Below are 24,706 nucleotides of genomic sequence, written 5' to 3'. Positions count from 1 at the left end.
TAATGTAGGATTCCAGATACAGTCTTAGAAATAAGATGAGGTTAGAAACTGGTGGGTGCTTTTGTAGAATGCAAATTTGATTTCATTTTTTTATATTAAAGAATGTAATAACAATAGTTCTATGAGAGGAGTTTGAAAGCAGTAAAAAAAAAAGCCCAGAGGCACATTTTAGGCAGATATTTACAATACTGAAATTCCAAAATGCCATGGCAGGTTGCACTTAGCCTCCAACTATTGCAAGACAAGTTTAAATAAAACAGTAGAAATCTTGTAAACTATCAGTATACCAGAAATTAACATGTGATTCTTACTTGCATAACTCTAAAACAGGTGTGTCAAACTCACCGCATCATGTGACATGTCGCAATGTATCTTGACTTTTTTCCCCTTGCCGGAGCTGGGGTGGCCATGGCTTCCTGCTCTAAAACATACTTACAGACAGGGTGTGTGTGTGTGTGTCTGTGTGTCTGTGTGTGTGTGTGTGTGTGTGTGTAGAAATAGCCTCTCAAGTAGAGATAGTATTCTGTTACATATATTAGGGATGCTGGTGATTCCTCACAAATCTAGATAGGATTGGAAAAGTTTCAAACTGAAATCCTAGAGACTCATTGTTAGTCAGCGTAGATCAGGGGTAAGCAAATTTCTGGCTTTATTGTGTAACCTTGAGCAACAGTGTAGATACAATTTTTGAAAAACAAATTGAAATCTTGTTAGATCCTATGAGAATACAGCCACTACTTTTTCTTTTTTAAAAGAGAAATAATTTACTTTGGAACTCTGTAGATTCAGGTAGTTGCAGGCACCTTGCTGCCTAAGAGCACCGAACTGATGATCTCTAATATAGGAAATACAAAAGTAGATTAACTTGTAGTATGACTCAGTAAAAATAGTCTCTCTAGTCCTACCAGATTAGCAGTGACATTATGGAGGATTAAATTCTCCCTGTTTCCTCATAGACAATGACTCTGATGCAATGAGCAGCTCCTATGAATCTTACGATGAGGAGGAAGAGGATGGGAAAGGCCAGAGGTTAACGCACCAATGGCCATCAGAGGAAGCTTCTATGAACCTGGTGAAGGACTGCCGGATTTGTGCTTTCCTGTTGCGTAAGAAGCGCTTTGGACAGTGGGCCAAGCAACTGACAGTCGTTAAGGACAATAAGCTTCTGGTGAGTCAGTGGTTTTTTAGAATACCACAGTGACAGGTCCTTTTGAAGAAGACAAATTCCTCTCCAAATTACATACTAAAATTAATTTGTCATAGTACCACTGGTTATAATTAATCCCAAAGGCCTCCTGAAAGAATGATGTTTTCACCTGCTTCTAGAATATCACAGATATCCCTCGCTACAGGGAAAAAATATTCCAAAGAAGGGAAGCTATTATCCTGGTGGACAAGGACTCTTAGCAGGTGCTCACTAGATATTCAGTGGGATATGCGGAAATTGTTGGGAAAAGGGGATCTCTAGTATAAAAGGATAAGTAACATTTAGATATTGTGCTAATGGAGGTGTGATAAATTTATGCTGCAGATATTGATAGGATAGACAGTTAAGGAAGTATGCTGGCTATTGTTTTAAAGGCTTCTGATGTACATTGGCAAAGGCATTTATTATCTGGGATTTTCTGAAATCCCAGTTTACAGGCATAAACATTTGCAGCATAAAAATCACCAATGTCTTTAGAATTTTGGTATGATACTCTGATTAAAATATCTAACTGTCTTATAAATGGTGACTTGGCTATTTAAGAAGACATCAGTGGAAATGATGCTGTGCTCAATTTGATGCTCTTTATCATACATTCATTGTCTGAGATTCTTCTTGGCTATATCATACACTATTGTCATTACTGTGTCTAGAGAGGTGATAATGGTACAACTTCTCCTCCAGCCCTTTTCCCCATTTCAAATAAAGAGGTCAGCTAACACAGATGTGGCTAAGTCTACAAGAAAAAAGTAACACGCCTGTACCATAATTTGAAAAGGTTAATTCATGCACTGGCTTTTATTTCAAATAGTCTTCCTCCCATATAAAGAACAGCACTAGGCACACCAAAGCATTTGAAGAATATTTCTTGGGCATTTAGACTTTCCCCTGATAGATGGAGGATTATTCCAAGGGCTTTAATAAAGCATATTACTAATTTTAAATTGTGCCCATTGAGTGACCAATTTAATGCCTATGATCTTTCAGTGAACACCATTGTTTTTATAATTAATCTCTAAAGATTGATTGTCAAAGTAGGAAGTAAGAGCACAGTATGTTCTTTGTAAACCTACTTGGGTTTTAGGGACAATTACCACATCACCCATGCAAAGGCATATACCAAGACGAATACAAGTGAATTAATATGTAAATTGAACAATAATGGAAGCAAGATGCAGTTCTACCTAATTCTCCTAAAGTTTGAAATGTTTTGGGTAAGGTGCCCTAGGACATTGCAGTGGATCTTAAATATAAGTTTTGATATCCAAATTACTTCATTTGATGTTGAGAGAATTTCTCAATATCAGATATAATATGTATCTAAAATCAAGAAACACTGTATAAAATGCAGTTGGGGGATAAGTTCTTTTGCCAGACGGTGCAACATAAAAGCTGAATGTAAAACAGAGTGGCCTGGTTGAAAGCCAAATTTTTCTGCCAAATATTTTCAGATTCCATCCATTCCACTAATCATTCATACAGATTTGCTGACTCTACTAGACAGACTTAAAAGTCTCTTAATTTGGTGGCAGCTTTTTCTTACTTTATTGTACATTGGAATTATTATTGCCATCCCCTCATCTTTAAGGATATGCATAATGCAGTTAATGAAAGAGAAGAGAAAAGCCAGAATTGGGTTCTCCACTCCAGGTTGTTCCTGATTACCTTCTCTTAGGTTATATAATAATACTGAGGGACTTTAGCAGACTTGACATTTATCATTCAGAAATGTTTCTGAGCAGGTTACTGATGCCCACTTTAGGGAACAGTCCATGTCCAAATGTAATGGGATAATGGCTTCTTTCTTGCTCTTATATAATAGTCAGGAATGTTCCGCTCAAACTGCTGAAGGAATAAAGCCATCCATCCATCCAAAAAAAAAAAAAGATTGTGAGCCTTCTCTTTATGGGGAAGCACAATAATGTCAGTCATTGCTGGAACAATCTTGGAATCAGCCAGCCATTCCATCTTGTTTGGATTGAGTCCAGATCTTGGCAGCCTCCATATATCAGGTCATGATTTCCACTGCATCTCCCAGTGAGTCCAGGGAAGAGATGTATAGCTAAATATCATCTGCATATTAATGATACCTTATTCTGAACCAATGGATAACCTCTCCTGGTGCATTCACCTAGACATTTTTGATAAAACCTTTGTTCTTCCCTCTAAGGGATCTATAGGTAGCACTGACTGAAGATGTACTTGTCCAGCTCACCAAATATCTCTTTTAAGATGAAAATGGAAAAAAAAATCCAGTCAAAATTCTCTAACTGGAAAGTTCATTATGGACTAGAAAAGCACAGAGTAGGGGAGAGTTTAATTCTTTCTTCATCTAACATTTTCCTGTACCAATACAGTATCCACCTCTTCTTATCCTATTTAGATAAGTATTTGGTCAGGAAGTGGACTAGCTTGCTCTACCAAATTTTGCTGCTTCCTGATCCCCCTTTGGAAGCATACGTCTTAATTTCTTTCTTTAAAACCACCTGAGAAATTTAACATACATTGATATAGTATTTCATGACATATGTATGTGTCAAACACAACATCAGATTCAATGTACCTTTTGCTTCATGTAGCAAAATGTTCTGGTTTGAAGGCTGTAAGGTTAAGCTTTGGGAATCTTCAAATTTTTCTTCTTTCTCTGACGTCTGGTGTGTGAATCCCAGCCATCTCCAAATAATAATAAGCCTTTATTGTCAAAGTACAACATGTGTACATTGAGATTAGCTGAGCCTCCCCCCGTGCTCTCTCCCCCCCAACACACAGTGACAACAAACCCTCCATCCTACCACACCATGTGAACCAACTAAACCACACACTGGCCTCCCAAGTCAATTCTGCATAAGATTATGTCCCATTTAAAAGCCTAACAGCCCATGGATAAAAGCTATTTTTCAGCCTGTTGGTACGGCTGGCTATATTCCTATATCTCCTACCGGATGGTAGGAGAGTAAAGAGATACCGTCCAGGGTGTGAGTCATCCCTGAGAATCTTCCTCACTCTTCCAAGGCAACGAGCCCTGGCAATGTCATCCAGTGGTGTCAGGGAACAGCCCACAATGTCTTGTGCTGTGCTCACTACCCTCTGTAAATGTTCATCACCACCCTACCATACTCTTCTGCTTGTTCTTACCACATGGAGAACAGGTGAGAAATGTGTGCAAGAAAGACTGACTGAATGAAACCTCAACTCTCCCTTCTTTTTCCTGTTAGTGTTACAAAAGCTCCAAGCACAGACAGCCACACCTTGAAGTGCCTTTGAGCATCAGCAACGTTGTCTATGTGCCGAAGGACGGACGCCGGAAGAAGCATGAGCTGCGCTTCTCACTGCCAGGAGCTGAGGTCCTGGTGTTAGCAGTGCAAAGTAAAGAGCAAGCTGAAGAATGGCTGAAGGTATCTCTCACAACTGCAAAAGACTGTGATTCCTCCGCAAGCCCCTTCTTTTCCTGTGGCTCATATTTTCTACATTTGTTATCCTTTTGTTGATTTGTTTACTTATACTGCCCGGGATACGCTTGGCAATCCTGCTGTGGCTGCTTTTTGATTTGAGCAAATGAGAATGGATCTCATAGGAAGTGGGACTTATCTTCCTCCTGTTCAAGGGCTTTCTCCTTTCCAGCCCTCTTATCGGGCCTGTCTGATTGCAACACCAGCTGTGGAGACAATATCCACCCATCAGAGAAGACCTTTCTCACCCGATTTAGAATTGCCTGGCAGGGGGGATGTTTGTTTACCCCCACTCAGTCTTTCCTGCTTTTGTTCTGAAGCCTGAGCTCATAAACTCAGTGAATCTCTAGGAAAGGTAGAATTTGCCTTCTCTTCCTGGAGAACCAGTTCCTTCAACTCAGCTTTCTCTAGTGTCACCTCTGCCCTCCCCAGGAGTAGCAACCCAAATATACTTGGAGAATGGCAGATTGGAGAAGGCAGATTGCAAAACAGGAGCCCGATAGATGTAAAAGTAAACAAGTCATTGTGACTAACCTCGTAACGTGTGGTTAGCCATATGCTGAAGAAATCAGTTTAATAAGTCATAAAGATTTATCAGGCTTATTGTTGTTTTTGGTAAGTACCTATTCTAGGAAGATAAATGCAAAATGATCTAAAAGAAAAATAATAATAATTCCCTTGTGGATCTAACAAGTTTAGGACAGAGAAAGGAAATCTGCAGACATAGAGCCTCCCCATGCTGCCCCTAATTTGTGGCTTCTCAGCAGCCCAAGAAATGCATTTTCCTGTGGCAGGATTATTTGGGTTTCGGTATTTTTGCAAACTTGGGGGAAAGGGGACAAATTGTTTCCATTTCTACCTAAACCCCACCTTTCTAATCATAGCAGTGTCTTAAAATTAAAATTATATTGCTAAAATTCTGCCATTGAAAATGGAAATATAATGGGGAGGGGGCATTTTTTAAATATTTATGGGAATTCTAAAGTAGGAATAGAACAAGTTTGCTTTACAGATGTTGCTTGTTCCTTTTCTATTCTTGATCCTCATTGATAACTGAGAAGAAAAAAAATCAGTGTTCTCTAGAAGATTGGAAAGTCAAATTGTATCCCTAGCCCTTCAAATGCTCCAAAAGGCCTTGGCGATATTAGTAATTCAGTGAAATATCTACAGTATACTTATAAACAGAGCCTAGTGGAAACAGCCTTCTCCTTGTTGTTTTATGTTTACTTGGTATCCCATTATGTATTCCCAACAAAAGCAATAGAATTATTTGGACTGAAATATAACACATGTGGGGGGCAGTGTTTGAGGGAGACTTGTTTAACATTTCGCTTCCTACTTAATATCTGAGTTAGTGCCATCAGCTGATCACACAGTAACTTATTTCTTATGTAGCCTGAAACAGAAGTGTGGAGTTAAACAACTAACAGCATTTGACATAGACAGAAGATGCCTACAGAAGGGGTTGGCCGATTCTACTGACTCAACTTTATACCATAAAAAGAGAATCTGTGACATGGGGGCTTGGCTTCTTTGTAATTTGCCCATCCTCACATGGAGATATGTACTCTCTTGGAAATTTCATGGGGCATTTATCTGGGAGAAGTTTAATGAAATCTATAAACTAAGTAGTTTATATCAGAACTGCAGGGGTGGAAGTTTAATGAGTTGGGAGTTATGTTCTGTTTTGGCAGAGCAAGTGTTCTTTGGCTTGAGTACTGTCAGGAAGATCAGCGTTAAAAGTCTTTGTTCTTCCTTATATTACTGGCTGATATTTTTTTTGTTATTGTTTTTAGTATTTTCACATCTTGCCTTTACTGCATATATATTAGTGAAAGCATTCCCCACTCTGGCTTGGGATATGAAACTGTTCAGATCCTCCCTTCCTCAGAATGTTAAGTACTCTCCTGGCCCTAGTCCACCTGACACTTCAATGGGCTGGATAAATCCAACTTTCTTTTGAAAAACCACCTCCCTGGATTAAAATACCTGATAACCGAGTCAATTAGGGTTGTTTTGGGATCAGAGAATAACGCAATGTGAATGAGATAGAGCAGGAACTGGATGCACTTCCTGCCCTATAAGGAAAAGGCTACTGCCCTGTATTGTCAGCTCTTATCTCCTTAAAACATGTGTCAACATTCTCTGCTGAAATATTAGAGAATCTGGGAGTGGAAAGAATAAAAATCAGGAAAACCTTGTTAATGAATGAGCTATTGAATGAACTTTATAATTTTGTCTCCTTCTTCCGGTATGTTAGGAGGCATAAGAAAAACATTATCTTTAGTTAGGACCTGTTAGCCAAATGGTACTCTTAGGCATAAAACTGGTGTCAGTTTAACATAACAATCAGAAATAGGTGACATTAGAAACTAATCCTCTAAACAAGCTGAAAAATTAGATGTTGATTTGCCTTTTTCAACCTGATGCTGATCATGTACTGGGTTTCTAACTTCCAGAATTCCTAGCTAGGAGTGGTCCCAAATTATCTGGAGGACACTAGTTCTTAGTAGACTTGTATATATTAATTTCTATTTCTCAAAAATTGATCACATTTTTATTCCTCAAATTTGATAAACAGTGATCATAGTTCGTAGCTCCTGGATTAAGAGTTGGCTTTTCAGTTGCTAACCTGTGATCCCAGACAGAGTTTGCTTTATTCCTTTGTAAGGCAAGGAAACGTGGATGGCATTTCTGTACTTGGGAAAATGCAAGCTAACAGTTTGAAATGAAGTGAGCTTTTTATTATAACAGAGGTGTATCCAGCAGTGGGATTCAAATATGTGAACAACTGGTTCTCTGTGTGGATGCCTCTTCCAGAAGTCCATTCTGGGCCTGGGCAACAAAAAATGAGCTACCGGTTCTGCCGAAGTTGTGCGAACTGGCTGAATCCCACCACTGGGTGTATCCCTGTTTTCAAAGTGGTGGAATTAATTACTGTCATTCTAAACTCTATCTCCTGCCCAGGTGATAAAGGAAGTAAGCAATCCCACTGGAGGAGGACTAAATGGAAGTGAAGTTACTCTATCTCCTACACTTACCTACAAGATGGACCACGATAAGGTAAAATTTCCTAAAGTTCTGTTCCCAGGACAAACTGGACATCATGCACATAAGATTCATAGTGTACTTTTCCACATAGAACTAGCAACTGGAAGAGGGTAGAATTTAACCCTTTTTTAATCTGTTTTTATCTACACTTAATTTAAACAATACCCCATATGCAAAAGAAAAGGCTGCATACTGGTGGAAGTAGCAGCTGGAGGAGGAGATTTTCATTGGAATCAGAAAAATTCTATCTATAGGTAGTCCTCAATTTATGACTATAATTGAGCTCAGAATTAAGGCTATAAGTTGTATTGGTCATTAAGCAGGTCACTATGTGACCAAGCCCAATTTTACAACCTTTGTTTGCTGTGGTAGTTAAGTAATTAGTGTGGTTGTTAATTGAACACATTGGTTGTTAAGTTAGTCCATAATAGGCATTTTTTGTTGGAAACTGGAAGTAAATACTGATTTTGGGCAAAAATGTTGTAAATTGTGATCAGATGACTGTAGAGCATGGTAAATAGCCATAAACGTGAGCCAGTTGCTGAACACCCGAAATGCAATCACATGACTGTGATGATGGGGCGGGTAGCTGTTGGAATTTCCAATCTGGTCATGAGTAGCCCTGTGGAGAGGTCCATTGTAACTTCAAATAATTGCTAATCAACTGGTCATAAGTCGAGAACTATTTGTAATTGCATTACATTCTTTATCTGCCCGTCTCCTTTTGGAATGCTTTCCTAGCACCCCTCCAGTGCCAAGAGTGGTTCTCAGTCTAAATAAACTATGCAATCTTTATCTCAGAGCTGTAAGACCAGCATGAGGCCCACTTATAAAGGAGACACCTGGCTCTGATATGAGGATTTTGGAAGAAGGCAACTAATCTTCCCTGAGGGAGCATAAAGCAAACTCTTCAAAAAAAATAAAAATAAGCCAGTTCTTAAGTATCCAACAGCAACACAGCAGGTGGAAATGACTCATTTTTGTCTGTTGGTTAATCAAAGTATCTATGCTGCTCTTCAAAACTAACTTTTCCCAGAATGACTTACAAGTCTGCATTTTCAAAGTAAGGAGCATTGTGAGTGCTATTTTGGATAGCAACCAAGATCACTTTCTTCAATGAGCTTTGCTCAGTGAAGGCAATTAATCTATAAGCAATTTGAGCCAGGAGAGGAAGCCCTGGGGAAAATAAAACACTGACAACCCCTGGATGTATGTTCTTCTTTGACCAGAAGTCATCTCAGGATAAACATACTTCTGACTCGGACAGCATTGCAACGGCAGAAAATGGTTCTTCTTTGCCCCAAAGGGAGAGCCATGAACAAGGTGAGTGATATTTTCCCACTTTATAAGAGAAAAAAAAACTGAGAATTAGAGCACATACAGTAGGATTTACTATAGTCACTAACACTGATAGTGTTACCTAGTTTGGGTGATTAAATGTCTGCAAGAAAACAAGGTCAGAGAGCACCAAGGACCCCTCATTTCAACTCTGAGCTATTCTCCTTTACTGATACCACAGAGATATAATTTAAAATCTATCGAGTGTTTCTAAGAATTCACTAGTAAAAGATAATTTCAAAAAGCTCGATCCGTTCTAGTTTATCCATCTGGGAGTTACTACTTTTTTTTACTCAGGATTTTTCCCTTCAGCCCAACTCTAGGTGAACTAGAAGGGATATAGTTTTGAATCTTCCTGCCCAAAGCCCAGATACACAAAAAATACAAATGGACAAATCCTAAAACACAAGAGGTAACTGGGTAATTGTGTACTGTTATAATCAACAGATATTTTAATGAAATAAATTAATCAGACAATCCCTTCAGTGATGCCAAGTAGACATAAAAAGAGTTTGCTGAGAAAAAGAAATGTAAGGAAAACAAAGGGAATCACACAGAAATCCATGTAGAAGCAGTACAGCCTTGTACCTGTTTTGAAATGTTTTTGTGGCAAAGATCCTAAAATGACCTAAGCTTAAGGGATATATACAAAACAGATGTTTTCCTAAACTGTTTTCTGCCAAACAATCACCTTTAAGTCAGCTTTTAAGAAGCCCACTTTTTCTATACTCCCTTATCTTGTTCCCACTCATCTGTTTATAACACCTAATAAAATATTTTTTCCTAAAATTTATCTCTGGTCCTTTCTTTATCACCATTAAATGAAGCACATCATGAAACTATCACCAACTAATAAATCTGTAGTTTCACACGCACCTACAACAAGTTCATACTATATAACATACATTTTTCCCCTTTTGTTTCTAATTAAACCTACATGCTTTTATTTCCATCAGCTCAGCTCTGCAAAATCCAACAGCTTCATCCAGATCTTTCATTATTTTTTTTCATTTGACAAATATAAAATATATGAATGGCTATCCTGCAACATACTGTTGCCCATTTTTCACCTAGTAAGTAAAACGAAGCAAATACTTTTTTTAAAAGGTAGAAGTTGAAAACCAAGATTTTTTTAAAAAATAGAAAAACAATTAAGAGACAAAAGCATATGATCCCAGAATACTATTTATTGGATAAACGCGGAGCTATTCTCTAGATAACTATGGAGAATGGGAGGAAAACCTTTAATCTATTCGTGAATTTTTGCTGGCTCAGCTAAGTCACATGCAAACTTCATGTTCTGTTCCTTCTCCAAGGGAAAAGCAAAAAAAGTGGCTTGGCTGAGCTAAAGGGCTCTGTGAGTAGAGCTGCTGGGAGGAAAATAACCAGGATAATCAGTTTCTCAAAGAAAAAGGCTTCCCCTGAAGATACCCAAACATCCTCTACAGAAGAAGACATCCCATGCTGTGGTTTGTATTAGGATATGTATAGGAGCACATTTAAGAGGGAATCAGTCATTGGGTAAATTGGGGGTAAGGGTGGGTAGGGATAGAAATACTTGCTCAGCTACCGTATTTTCCAGTGTATAAGACGACTGGGCGTATAAGACGACCCCCTACATTTCCTGTTAAATTATAGGTTTTGGGCTATACTCGCCGTATAATACTACCCCTCTTCCAACGCACACCAAATAAAAATTAAAAAACATCAGATTTGATTTTAATATGGTAATTTTAATTCAAATGCTTATGACATGCAGGTACTTAGTAGGAAAACTGTCACTTATAAACATAAGGCTGTTTGTCATCAAACATGTAAACATAAAACAGTGCAAGTGGATTAAACTTTTCCTAATTCACTCTAAAGCTTTCCCTGCGCAGACCAAATGGGAGATCTGCTCCAGGTTTTCCAGCCAGCCCACCCAGTTCCTGAGTAAAATGTGTCCTTAGAGCTAAGCAGCTGCTCTGGCTGCTGCATTCCCCACCTGCCTTTCAAGTTGGGATAGACTGCAGCTGCTCTTCAACTTTAGAAGGAAAGATGCCCAGACCCCAGCCTGTAAAAAATCACAGACTGCAGCTTCTTCTCCAATTGGTCCCGCTTTCCCTGCGCAGACCAAATGGGAGATCCGCTCCAGGTTTTCCAGCCAGCCCTGTCCCTAAAGTTTCAGCACCCGGCGTATAAGACGACCCCTGACTTTTGAGAAGATTTTCATGGGTTAAAAAGTCATCTTATACGCCAGAAAATACGGTATTTGCATTGCAAGTAGATAATAAAAGTGGCAGATAAATGCACACTCATTTCTTCATGAAGTTGTTATAGTAATCTCATGCATCCCTGGGATAATTCCCTCCCCCCCTCCTTTCCATGTTCATAAAACGATAAAAGAGTTATAATTATTTTGCAAGACCTTGCTGCTGACATCTATATATTCCGATTGGTCCAATCCAAGGGTTTTACAAAACTACATTGTTTCTCTTATTTTACGATGTACAGCAAATCATTTAGAGCAAAGGTGATGCTATTCCGAATTCATGCTATACAGTATATATGTAAAAAAGAGAGAGAGAGAGAGACGTATGTACTCAAGGAAAATATCTCATTGATAAAGCTGGGAAGGGGAAACTTGTAACCATCCAGATGTTGTTTAAATCCAAGTGTCCAACTCCAGTGTTAAAAGTCAATTACATCTGAACAGCTTCAGGTTTGCCCTCCTTTAGTCTGAAGTAATTTTCGATTTGGGAACCAACCGAATCATATCTAAGTGCAACATTTTCTGATAGCCTAGGAAACAATCTCTGGAAGTTTAAATCTCTCTCTCTCTCTCTCTCTCTCTCCCTCCCTCTCTCCCCCTTTCCCTCTCCTCCCCTCTCTCTTATGTTGGACATTGCACTAGTGCTGATCTTCTTTTATATCTCCTGGCAGGCTACTTGCATGTTCTTGTTAACCAGTGTTGGAAGGAACGTTGGTGTCGTTTAAAAGGCAACATGCTTTATTTCCACAAGGACCGCACAGATTTAAGGACCCATGTGAATGCCATTGTCCTGCGGGGATGTGAGGTGGCACCAGGACTGGGCCCCAAGCATCCCTTTGCTTTTCGTATCCTTCGCAATGGACAGGAAGTCACTGCCTTAGAGGTAAAGGAGCTTTCAGTTTTCTTAAATAATAAAAATGCTTTTATTTACCCCTGTACACATGTGCATTTAGGAGGGATATTTCACTGTGTAGGTTCAGTGTTTTCATACCCTGTGACCCATCATAGTTTATTTTCACTATGGTTTGTTGTATAATCTACAGCAAATGGCCATATTGCACTAATTATTTCTAGATGAGTTGTTGAATTCACACAATACACTAAACCAAAATCAGACAAATGATTTAGCATGTTATTGAATCTATTCACTGTATCCAGTAGAAATAAATAAATGGAGATGGTCTTTATTTGATTAGGTAGAAATGCTGTAAAGTTATATCCTTACCTTACTTACTTGCAGGAAGAAAATATTCCCCCATTGCTTCTCAGAGAAATATTTATGATTTTATTCTTGTATATCATCTACTCATTTAGGCAAACAGCTATGAAGATCTGGGACGTTGGCTTGGATTGCTGCTGGTTGAAACTGGTTCCCAGACCACTCCAGAGACCTTGCATTATGATTATGTAGATGTTGAGAAAATAGCCAACATAATCAATGCTGTGAGACATTCTTATATGTAAGAGCTCCTCTTACTAATATATTTGTGACTTAGCCAAGCTGACGCGGTATTCTGTATCTACCTCTGCAGATTGCTTTCATAGCTTTCTCCTGGTCAGTGACAATAATAAATTTCCTGGTATCTCTTAAAACATTTTTTAATCTAAGTGACAAATGGACAAACATGGAATATATAGGCCTTTTAGATTACAAATATAGTGATGAGAAGATGCCAAGCTATTGGTCTCCACGGCTGAGTTCTTTTCCTCTTCTTTGAATCAGCAGAACATTATTCTAGTGTGACATTTGATGTTACCTGTGCCAGTTTCTGTCATGTCTCTGTTCCCAGTCAATACTGGTTACTTTCGATGTTCATTCATGGTAATGAGTGCCTTGAGGCTGCCCTTGGGTGGTGTTGGAATTGGGGGGATGGGATGGGGCTAGGAAATGTTGCTTTAGCATTGCTAAAATGGATGACTTACACCAGTCTTACTCATGGGCTGGAGATATAATGAATGCAACGTCATGGGAGCATGATACAAGAGATTTGCTAGGTCATCTGTGACAAGGTTAGTGGAGAAACAGCCTAACACAGATAAATCCACATTCATGATATTTGACTTACTCTTTGATTCTTAAAAGTAAGCTACAAAGCTACATTGCCAAAGAAAAATTTTGGACTGTACTTGGGGAAAAAATAACTGTATACTACTCTCTAATATATGAAGTATATAGATACAAATAGTCCTCAATTTATGACAAGTCATTAAATAACCACTCAAAGTTATTGCAGCCTAGGAAAGAATGTTTTACAGCTCATAAAACATGTAAAACAATGAACTATCCCCCACACCTCCCCACAGTAATGCGACTGCATGTCAGGCACTTGGCAACTAACTAGAATTTAGGACCTGTTGCCAGGTACCCCATGATCATGTGATTGCCATTTGCAATCTTATCCGCTGGCTTCCCCAGAAAATCAATGGGGAAGCCAGCAGGGAAGGTTGCAAGTGGAGGTTACACAAGGGAGGGGATATCCTTCAACAGATTGCAGAAAAGGAACTGAAATATTCAGAATTTCAACTCCATTCCTGTAGCCCCCCTCCCCCCCCAAAGGATTTTCCTTCTGTGAAAGCAGGGGAGGGAAAATCCTTCAGCGTTTTACAGGAATGTTTGAGAGCAAAAGAGATGCTTTCTGGGAGGATTTCAGATCGTGAGAGTTGAGGTCCTCTCAGCAGGCTGCTCTTTGGCTGTGTTTCGATTTAGTTTGATGTATCACGTCCTTATATAACAGCAAACCCAGATTTGTCATAGGGAGAGCAAGGTATCATTTCTCTATTTTGGATGTGCACTTTACATATTTTATATTTGTTTTATATGCCCTTCAGAAATGCTGGATTGTATCAATTCCAGTCCTATAAACAACAATTGCAGGGATTCAATATTGATGCAACTAAAAAGTCTGGATAAAGAAAATCTGCATGATATTTCATATGATATATCCTCAAGAATCAAAGGCTAATTATCTCCTCCACTTTTTGGGGTTTTCCACTTTTTAGAAGGCATATTCTCTCCTGCCTAACCAAAAATACTAGCTTTGGCTAAATACAATAAGATGTGACATTTGTCAGTGAATTCCAGAAAAGTGTTTGGATTCAGTTAATAGAGGGTGAAGAAAGAATCTAATCTTCTTTACTTATTAAGCACTTGCTTAGAAAAATTAAAGGTGCTTTTAATCTATTTCTTCCTCCTCAGGTGGGCCAGCTCCTCTCTTGATAACCAAACAGAGCCAACTCGTGTATTATATGATGAAGTCCCCTACGAGAAGGTGGAGGTAGTTTATAAAAAGCAAAACTATTATCCTGTTTCCTTTTTTTTTAAATGTCCTTGACATCACTATTCTTCCAGCTTGCATGTGACCCTCCCTTCCCAGTTGCTTGGCAACTTGTGGGAAACTGTTCCCAGGCAGAAATACTAGGATAAACTGTTTCTCTAATCTAGGGCAAAACTGGATTTCTTACAGATATCCTCCTTGGTAATGATCTTCATGATATCACAGTTGTTTTTGTTCTTTCTTTCCTTTGTGCAGTCAGAAAAACCAGGGTGGCCATCAGGATCCCAGGTGAAGCGGCATGGCTCTTCCTGCAGTGAAAAATCACGTCGTATAGATCCACAAGTTAAAGTCAAGCGTCATGCGTCAAGTGGGTTGGATGGGATTCATCTGTCATATTTGGCATTATGCCCTGGATCAACCAACTAAAAAAGAGGGAATGGGGGGGGGGTAGGGGAGTGGAATTCATCAGGAACTCCCATTCTTAAAAATAACAAGAAATCCAGCTGCATAGGATAACATATCGAGGCATAGAACTCATTCCTTGTTTGATGTTTCTGCTTTTGTCAAATTTTGGTTTCATGTGACTTGCATGCTGCTTCTTAATGAATAAGTATTGCTTACATCAGGGGTCCCCAACCCCCAGTTTGTGGACCAGCAAGGGTCCGTGGCATACCAGAAACCGGTCCGTGCAAACAAGCGAAGCCCCATCTGCAAGAGGGAGGCAGCATGCGAAACCATGCTCCCTCCAGTCTGCAGAAAAACCTCTCTCCCTGGAACCGGTCCCTGGTGCCCAAAAGGTTGGGGGCTACTGGCTTGCATCTCTGATAATGCAAGAATCCCAATTTGCAGCACTGGGCCAATTTCCTTATGAATTTAAGCAAATACTGCTACTGTCTTTTCCCTTTTATAGTGTTTCCTTCTTACTTGGGATATAGGCTTGAAATAGGAAAGTGTGAATGAAAGTTCCCAATTTCTTTTTGCAATGTCTTACGATGCTGTAAGAATGCTGGGCAGAGTCCACCTGGGATTCCTGTGCTGCAACATGATCTTCTGAAATTTGGTCTATGAGAACGGTCTACTGCCATAGACATTTTCCTAATAGCTATAAATCATTTTATAAAGGATGCTAGGCTAGGCTACAGTTGTAACAAGCTCGTTAGTAATTCATTTATCAAGTGCTAGAAATATCAGTAATAAGCAATTTCCAGAAAACAATAAGGGAGCTATGTTGGAAGTACGGTAATTACTGATGACACTTTTGGTTTGGTATGAGTCTTTTAAGGGGGAATTGTGTCTCTTTGAGCCTCAGCCTCATTCACTTCTTGGCTGCTAAAAAAGAGCTAGACACACTAATCCCCTCAAGAACCTATCTATTTAAATTTCTGGGAGTCTACCTCTGTGAAGATCTGACCTGGAAAGTTAACACAACCCAGGTGGCTAGAAAGGCCCAACAGAGGCTTCACTTTCTTAGGGTCTTGCGGAAGAACAGGGTAGAACAACGGCTTATGACCCTCTTTTAATGGTCTACTAAAGAGAGCATCCTCTCGTATGGTATTGTGGTTTGGTATGCTGGTCTGACAGCCGCGGACAGGAAAGTATTACAGAGGGTGGTGAGTACAGCACAAGACATTGTGGGATGTTCCCTGACACCACTGGATGACATCGCCAGGGCTCTCTGCCTAGGAAGAGTGAGGAAAATTCTCAGGGATGACTCACACCCTGGACGGTATCTCTTTACTCTCCTACCATCGGGTAGGAGATATAGGAGTATAGCCAGCCGTACCAACAGGCTGAAAAACAGCTTTTATCCATGGGCTGTTAGGCTTTTAAATGGGATATAATCTCTGTGAACTTATGCAGAATTGACTTGGGAGGCCAGTGTGTGGTGTAGTTGGTTCACATGGTGTGGTAGGATGGAGGGTTTGTTGTCACTGTGTGTTGGGGGGAGAGAGCACAGGGGGAGGCTCAGCTAATCTCAATGTACACATGTTGTACTTTGACAATAAAGGTTTATTATTATTGTGTGTGAATGTTTGTGCAGATGCCAATAATTACAAGTATGGAAAGAACCGGGCTGAGGAAGATGCTCGGAGGTTCCTAACAGAGAAAGACAAGCTGGAAAAGGAGAAGGCATCCATTAGAAATGAACTTATTGAGCTGCGTAAGGAAAAGCGGGAACTACGGGAGGCTATGAAGAGCAAATCAGGTACAGTCCTACTTCAAGGGCAGTGAGGCAGTGCCTTTTCTATTGTCCACATTATAAAAGCTGATATTTCAAAAGTCAAGGTTCAATAGGCCTGTGGCAGGGGTAGGCAACTTTGGCTCTTTTATGACTCGTGGACTTCAACTCCCAGAATTCCTGAGCTGGCATGGCTCAGCATGGAAACCTCTCCCTTTCCCCTCAGTGTGGCTGGCTGAGGAATTCTGGGAGTTGAAGTCCACGAGTCATAAAAGGGCCAAGGTTGCCTACCCTTGGGCTATGGAGATGGGTTTTTTGTTCAATATGTAGTAGGATCTACATCTACGTCTCCTCCCCTGGCTTCTGGAAGATTTTCTTCATTATCAGCTGGCAGACACTCCTATATGAAACATAGCATCCCACCTGCTATGACCTCCCCCAAACCACCGGTGCTCTTTGACTCCCTCACTATTCCCTCATTCACTATGACAATCTAACTATTGATAAAGAAGAAAAGGTGTCAGGTGATTCCTGCAAAAGTCTACAGGTAGTCCTTGGGTTACAATAATGTCTTCAGCAACCATTCAAAGTTATGATAGAGACTTACAAAGGCCTCTCAGAGTTCCAGGTATTACAACATCCCTGCTGTCCTAACATAGCAATTTCTGATGTCTTCTGCTGGCTTCCTACCAGCAAAGTCAATGGGAAAGCCAGCAGGAAGTTGAAAATCATGATCATGTAACATCCTCACTTAATGACCCATGCAATTCATGCTTAACAATGGCTAACCAAAACTAAGCAATGCAATCATAAGATATCATGCTTTACAACCACATCAGCAAGAGTTCCCAACTCCAATTGCCCTCAAAACCTGAGCTCTACCATTACCTTCACATTATTCAAAGGTAGAGCATGCTTTGCATCTTGTTCCTTCCCATTTAATGGTAGATATATTGCTAAGGTCTCTTCAGTCTGCCAAATCCACACAGCTTCCAACTGATCACTGAAACCAATCCTGCCTTGTAGAGATGAAAGCTCAGGTGTTCCACCTACTGGGGAAACCATGCTTTTCATAAAAAAAGGTGAACACTATTATCTGAAAGCTTGGAAGGTAAAGGATAGTAAAATCTTCTATAGGTAGTCCTCGACTTACGACCACAATTGAGCCCAAAATTTATGTTGCTAAGCAAGACATTTGTTAAGTGAAATTTGTCCCATTTTTAGACATTTCTTGTCACTGTTAAGTAAATCACTGCAGTTGTTAGGTTAGTAACACAGTTGTTAAGTGAATCTGTCTTCCCTATTGGCCCACGATGCCTTAAAAGGTCACAAAAGGTGACCACATGACCCTGAGACATTGCAATTGTCATAAATATGAGTCAGTTGCCAAGCGTCTGAATTTGATCATGTGACCATGGGGATGCTACAACGGTTGTAAGTGTGAAAAACAGTCATAAGTCACTTTTTTCACTGCTGTTGTAACTTCAAACAGTCACTAAATGAACTATTAAGTCAAGGACTACCTTTTCCTTAGTTCTTTCCAGGGCACTTCTGTGCTAGTATTGCTATTGCTAATTTCAAACTGTAATTGTGATTATACCAGTACTGCATCCCAAAGTACTTGTAATAATAGAAAGATATGGAGAAATTGAAAGAGGTTGCATGTATAGGAGGACCGGATATCTCGAAGCATAAATATAATGCAGAAAGCCAATGTCTGGACTTTTTGAAACTCTTTAAAAATATACTACAGATGCAGCATCTTATACACGGGAAAATAATGGTAACCTCCGCAGCCCAGGGCATGCCTGTGAGGGTTGCCATGCCGCCTGGTGCAGGTGTCAAGCCCCTGTGGGCTTGCCACTAACGGGGGGGGGGGCAAGATTGTCAGCCGGCCGAACTTCTGGATTTGCCAGCTCAGCTGTTCGGCACTCCGCCGAACAGCTGATCGGCATGGAGAAACTCGCATGCCAGAGCGTCTTTTACAAGGGTGCGTCTTATAGACGGAAAAATACAGTATACAAAATGTGGGTGCACCTGTGCAGATTTTAAAATAAAAGATTGCATGGTTATTCTCAGTGTTCTAGGCTGATACTGAATATTAGGCTGAGAAATGATCACAGATTTTGTCACAGAATTAGGAATAAAAGACACCCATAAATATCTCTCATCCAAGTTCAGTAAAAGATGAATAAAAAAATTATACCCCCTATATCCACTATAAACACACATCCCTAGAAAACCTTTTTACAAAGCTATTATGAAATGAAGTAGGATAAAGGGGGAGAAATAACACCAGGAAAATACAACCACAAACTATTTTTCTAGAACAAGTGTGAAGTAAACAATCAACAAAGTTATTAACCTATTTTTTCAGCTCTTATCATCAATGCGACAAAAATAAATTTTCATTTTTATTTCCATGTAGTATTGTAGTCCTTAGTCTTCTTTATTCTTTCTCGCTTCTTCTAAGTTTAAAACCACATGTGGTATTCCTGGGCTCACTTAGAAGCAAGGGATTAAATGGAATTTCAAGCCCAGTATTCTGTTGGGCCCAGGAAATTCAGAGCTAGAAATTAAATGGAGTAGATTTATCCGCAGGGAAATGGAGAACAATTTTTGACCAGGGGCCTAGACTAGAAGATCTCCAAGGTCCCTTCCAGCTCTGTTCTATTCTATTTATTATTTATTGCTTATATTCTAACCTCAAAATAGCCCATTTCTTTATAGTGTGATTTTCTACATAAATCACAATTCACAGTGGTGTGGTGTTATTGAACTTTTGTTAGGTTCACTGGAGAACCATTTTGGAAAGACATATGAACTTTGGATTCTACATAGTTTCAATAGTTCAATTTGCTCATGTATGTTACTCTGTGGTAAGATGTGCAGCAAACTTAATAATAAACAAACATATCTGTGTTGGTAACAGGGAAAGAACTGAAGGAGCTGGAGCAGCGTGTTGCAGCCTTAGAGGAGCAGTGCAAAACCAATGAGGCACGACGGGTGGACCTGGAGCTCAAACTGACCGAAGTGAAAGACCAGTTGAAGCAGTCACTAGCAGGAGGGCCAGCCCTGGGGCTAACTGTAAACACCAAGACTGAAAACAAGGTAAAGAAGAGGCTGCTTGCTTTTCCACCCTCACATTACAAGCCATTTCAACATGAGTAACCTACATAAGGACAAAACAAAAATGATGACAGTCATGAAAATCCTACAGCTGTTTGTTTTGCTGGATATTTACAAAGGCCAATATTTGAAAGGACATGCATTCTTGTGTCATTTTGTATGTTGAAATAAATCCATTGTATCCAACTTCATAATGTAATGTTTAACTGTGCACTTACTGTGCATCAATAAAACCAAAGTGCCTTTAGATTCTGAGTACACCGTCTTTCCACTAAAGGAGAAACAAAAGGCATGTTGTGAGTTTATAAATGTGAATAACTCTGTTTTGTATCATTTCCTACAACCCTTAGCAGTCAATGTACAGTCTAATTTGCCAGGGTTTATATTTTACTGAATATTTTTTAATCTACAAGTTTCTGCTGTAGGCACCTGCCTTTGTTACAGCATGTTTAGTGAGACGCATTGCAAGAAGTTTGAAGAAGACAGTGTGTAGATGTGGGTCTTCTCCATACACTGCCCCTGCATCTTCAGCCGAAATTATTGCAAGGTGGTATTGCCCTCTGAACTTCCAGGAGATGCAACATCTCCCTCTTCCAGGCATCTCTCTGGAAGAGGGAGGTTAGCTGGCCTTTGGGGAAGTAAGCAAAAGCCACAATAATTGAAACTAGAGATTCCATTTTAGGGTGCTTATTTATAGAGAGGATAAGCCAAGATATTCCATGGTAGAAAGGCATCCAGGAAAATGCTACTGGCTTGTTAGAAGAGCAAACAGGGGACAAGATATCAAGACATCCTTCAGTATCATAGAGATAGTGATTGCACAAAGAGCAAAAGTTATTCTTTTCATTTCACTCCTTTATTTGTTTCAGAGAAAGAGGGTCCCCTTTTTTAGGGGAATCAAGGAATAATGACCATACGCTACTAAATATAAAGCACATAATAATTGTAAAATCATAGCAGCTTATTAATGATATTCATTTAATAAATCTTTGCATGATATGGGAAAACATTTTTTGTGATGTTGAAAAATATTTAAAAAGCAGGTGTCAGACAAACCTCCCTAAGGAGACCATTCCAAAGATCGTTTAACCTAGGACATGCTAACTTGAGAAGGCTGTCCCTACTCACCAGGCCTTTAAAGATAAAGGCAGCTTTTGTCACTGGCCGATTTATATTGGAGGAGGTAGTTCTTTCCATTCCTAATTTTCTTCACATAGAGAAGAAAAGGGAGTAACTCCTTGGAATAATAAGCATCTGTCTTCTTCCAGTCTGAACAAAGTTTGCTAAATATTTTGAGATTAAAACATTCTGATCCTGAACATTGCCCAGAGATTAGAACAGCCTGGCTGGATCTCATTCAGTGTGGAACAAGCTGTTCCAAGGTCATCATGGCATTCCAGGATTGAAACATTTTGACTTTGAAATGGCACACCTACTGTATATGGCCTTAACTATTTTCCGTATTACTTGCCTTTTTACAGGACACTGTTACTCAGCCAAATGGAAACCCTCCAGAGCATTTGGTCCCAGTTAACTGTGCAGCAGAAATGAGGAAGCGAAGCCCCTCTCTCCTTCCTGCCAACAAAGGGACTGTGTTGCAGAAAGCAAAGGTATGGAGTCCATCTTCATACAAGAATACCAGCCCTTTCCTTCTCCATAAATTCAAAGTCCTGCTATTATATCCCTTTCACATAACCTACTGCTTCCAACTGGTTTATAACTACCCTATTCTCTGGTCCCTATCCCACTACTGCCCTGAATATATTGGGAAATGGGCAGTAGTGGGGTTCAAATATGTGAACAACCGGTTCTCTGGGTGGATGCCACTTCCGGAAGTCCATTCTGGGCCTGGGCAACAAAAAAAATTAGCTACCAGTTCTACCGAACTGGTGCGAACCAGCTGAATCTTACCACTGGAAATGGGCACATAGAATGGCTTCCTTCACTTTCTCTCTTTCTCAAGAATAATTTCTCAACTTGCCTCCAGCAATGCTGGCCACAATTAGTAGAGAATTTAGATAAGGGACCAAGGATCGACCTTCTTCCAGCCATGTTAAGCGAGTTATGTCTGTGAAAGAGATTGGAGAGTAGGTGTGCAAGCTGCCCTCTTGTTTGCCCACCCCAAAAAATAGCCTACGTTTGGGTGTAGAGGGGCTAAGCGGGGTGGTGTTGTTTCAGCTCCTCCACCCTCAGTGTTTCTGATTTAATGGTCTCTGATTCCAAAAAAGCAGGTTACTGCACTGCCAGTTTTTCTGGCCTAGTTACAAACCTGCTCATTGGTATAGTCAAAGCCATTCACACCATAACACCGAGTGAGGCCACTGTCTCAGGAAACTGTTGCTAGGGGATTGGAAGCAAGACAGCTGGGGGCACCAACTTGTCTTCTTTTGAAAAGAAATTCAGATGCTAGGTCCTGTCAGCTCTACACATCAAATGGAAGGATGCCATCTTGCCTTTTGCCCATAGTGCAGCAAAGTTAGGGCCAGTCCTGTCAAGAGATTGATGACTTTTTGGTGAATTTTGGTGAGAATGCTTTTGGTGAAAAAGCAAGTTACAAAAGTCCCTAAAGAACTCATCAGCAGCATCCAAAGGATATTTGAAGAACAATATTTATCCTGGATAGATAGCTGTGCCTCACTAAAATTTTGCCTCCATTATGAAAGTTCAACTAGACCCAAGATATCTATTCTGGCTTCAGGACTCAATTTCCTCATTCCTTTCTTCAATTTATTCAAGCTTGGGTATCTCCTTTGTAACACTGTGACCCACAATGTTGCTTTTTTTCCTTTTTCTAGGAATGGGAAATGAAGAAAACATAAAGGATCTCTGGGCCTTCATCCCTGAGATGAACTCCTCTTGAGTACAGGGACACTCTTGACAAAGGCTAAAGCACCACAAGAGTCTTTCACCCTGCAAAGAAATTGCAGAATACTGAGGAACTTGGTTCCTCCACAGTGAGAGCAGCCAACTTCCACTAAATGAAGGATTAACAAACAGAAGAACTTTTGAAAACTGGCATGGGTAACGGAGGGAGGGGGACTTTGGGAAGCAGGGTGGGGGAAGAGAAATCTTTTCAAGGATTTATTTGTTGTATGTGTGTCCTTAGAGTACTCTTTGTTGAGTGGCCTAAGAGGAGCAACTCAGTAGGGTTGGCCTGCCAAGCAGTAGGACTGATCCTTTTGCTCTTGGTAATAAAGCAACCAGAGTATAGATATTTTAATGATGAGGATGATGATGGTGGTGGTGGTGGTGGTCGTGAATTTGTTCGGAGATCCTCATTCAAAACAAAATAATCATCTAAAACCTTGGACAAATCTTGTTGCAACTTCTCACACACAGGAAGCCAGATGAATATCCCTCAGTGCTAGGAAATGAGGCATGACATGGAAGTGCCTTAATCAGTCCTCTTGGAGGATATTATTTAAGCCCCCGATTCTGTCAGCCTAATTCAAATCTCATTTTTTTTCTGCCAAACCATATCAGGGCAGCAACTGTTGAGTAATGAGGGCACAATAGAGTCCCAAAGAGAGAAGGCCTAGTCAGAATGGTGTTTTTAACTCAGGACTGCCAATTAGGAATATTCTCACAGTCTCTCTCTCACACACACTCACACACACAGGCTGCTATTTAAGATGTTCAATGTGTTAAATAAGATCAGTAATGTTAACAGGACATGGAAAGTTTTCTGGGTTTGGTTTGGTTTTACCCAGGACCGATTATGTCATTCTGCCTCAACTATTTGTACAATACCCCCTTCCATTTTTCTATATAATCCAATTTGTAATGAGAAAGAACAGTGAAGAAATTGATGGCTATAGCAGGAAAATCAGCTTCTGCAAATGTATATAAATTGCTCCAGAGCTATATCTTAAAAGGTGCTACCTCTGGTCAATGGGACTGCTGCTGAAGGACTTCCCCAATAAATCAGCCACTGGAAGATGTTATGCTTGTTCATAAGTTATCTTCTACTCCCATTTCCAAGAAAAACCCTTCTTTAAGGGAAGCAGTGGACAAGTTCATTTTACATTCATTTTGCACTAGATGAAGGTTCAACTGCCTTAATGAGCATAAGATCTCTGGTCAGTTTTAGGCTTACTAATTCCTGGAAGATGTGAAGAAAACCAAAACTGGAGCACAGCCTGAAGAGAAGACCCCAAGGAAAACCCCAATCAATATCTACAATTACCTTCCTGCTGTGCTATTCCAACAGACCAGAAGTTATAGTGGTTTGTCTTTCATTCACAAACATTAAGTAATAGGTGCTTTTTTCTTTCTTTCTGGATGCATATTGTGACATATCTTTGATTATTTAAGAACTGTCTGCACTTTAACATCTGGATCCTTTGCTCCACTCTCTTTCAATAAAATATGATCTCTGTACAGAGCGGTATGTATTCTTCAGTTTTTCTTCAACCTTTTACGGCAATGTTGGGTTGTAAAACCATACACTGTATCAGTCTTGCCAAATTTTGTACTTTACAGATCTACCTGATCTGCTCCCTTAATTCACCATGAGCCTTTTCACTGGTCATACTGGGAGAGGCTTATGGGAGCTGATCTAACATTTGTGAAGGCATCAGGTTGGAGAACACAAAACCAAAGCTACAGATCCATCACAGATCCATCACTTAAAGCAAACTAAGTTTGGTGTCATGGTGAAAGTGCTGGCCTAGAAACCAGGAGACAGTGAGTTCTAGTTCTGCCTTAGGCATGAAAGCCAGCAGTGTGACTTTGAGCCAGTTACTATCTCTCAGCCTAACTCACCCCACAGGGTTATTGTTGTGGAGGAAATAGGAAGGAGTAAGAAAGGATTATTAGGTATGATTG

The 24,706-nt window shown here is 39.9% G+C and overlaps 1 protein-coding gene across 1 annotated transcript in view; it reads left to right on the top strand.

Annotated features, from left to right (window-relative positions):
- AFAP1L1 (actin filament associated protein 1 like 1) overlaps positions 1 to 24,241 on the top strand; it is an 82,986-nt gene extending 58,745 nt beyond the window's left edge. The window contains exons 7-19 of the mRNA XM_081316979.1: positions 957 to 1,168; positions 4,423 to 4,602; positions 7,624 to 7,719; positions 8,937 to 9,030; positions 10,362 to 10,514; positions 11,968 to 12,179; positions 12,611 to 12,756; positions 14,493 to 14,571; positions 14,827 to 14,938; positions 16,613 to 16,777; positions 19,683 to 19,861; positions 21,361 to 21,489; positions 22,675 to 24,241. Coding sequence (XP_081173105.1) covers positions 957 to 1,168; positions 4,423 to 4,602; positions 7,624 to 7,719; positions 8,937 to 9,030; positions 10,362 to 10,514; positions 11,968 to 12,179; positions 12,611 to 12,756; positions 14,493 to 14,571; positions 14,827 to 14,938; positions 16,613 to 16,777; positions 19,683 to 19,861; positions 21,361 to 21,489; positions 22,675 to 22,698 — 1,781 coding nt within the window. The 3' untranslated portion in view covers positions 22,699 to 24,241. The remainder of the gene's footprint in view (positions 1 to 956; positions 1,169 to 4,422; positions 4,603 to 7,623; positions 7,720 to 8,936; positions 9,031 to 10,361; positions 10,515 to 11,967; positions 12,180 to 12,610; positions 12,757 to 14,492; positions 14,572 to 14,826; positions 14,939 to 16,612; positions 16,778 to 19,682; positions 19,862 to 21,360; positions 21,490 to 22,674) is intronic.
- The last annotated feature ends 465 nt before the right edge of the window (positions 24,242 to 24,706 follow it).

Source organism: Vipera berus (assembly GCF_964194415.1).
Source record: "Vipera berus genome assembly, chromosome: 2".
Lineage (NCBI taxonomy): Eukaryota > Metazoa > Chordata > Lepidosauria > Squamata > Viperidae > Vipera > Vipera berus.
Note: the sequence above shows the minus strand (reverse complement) of the source record. Positions and strands in the feature narration are given on the sequence as shown.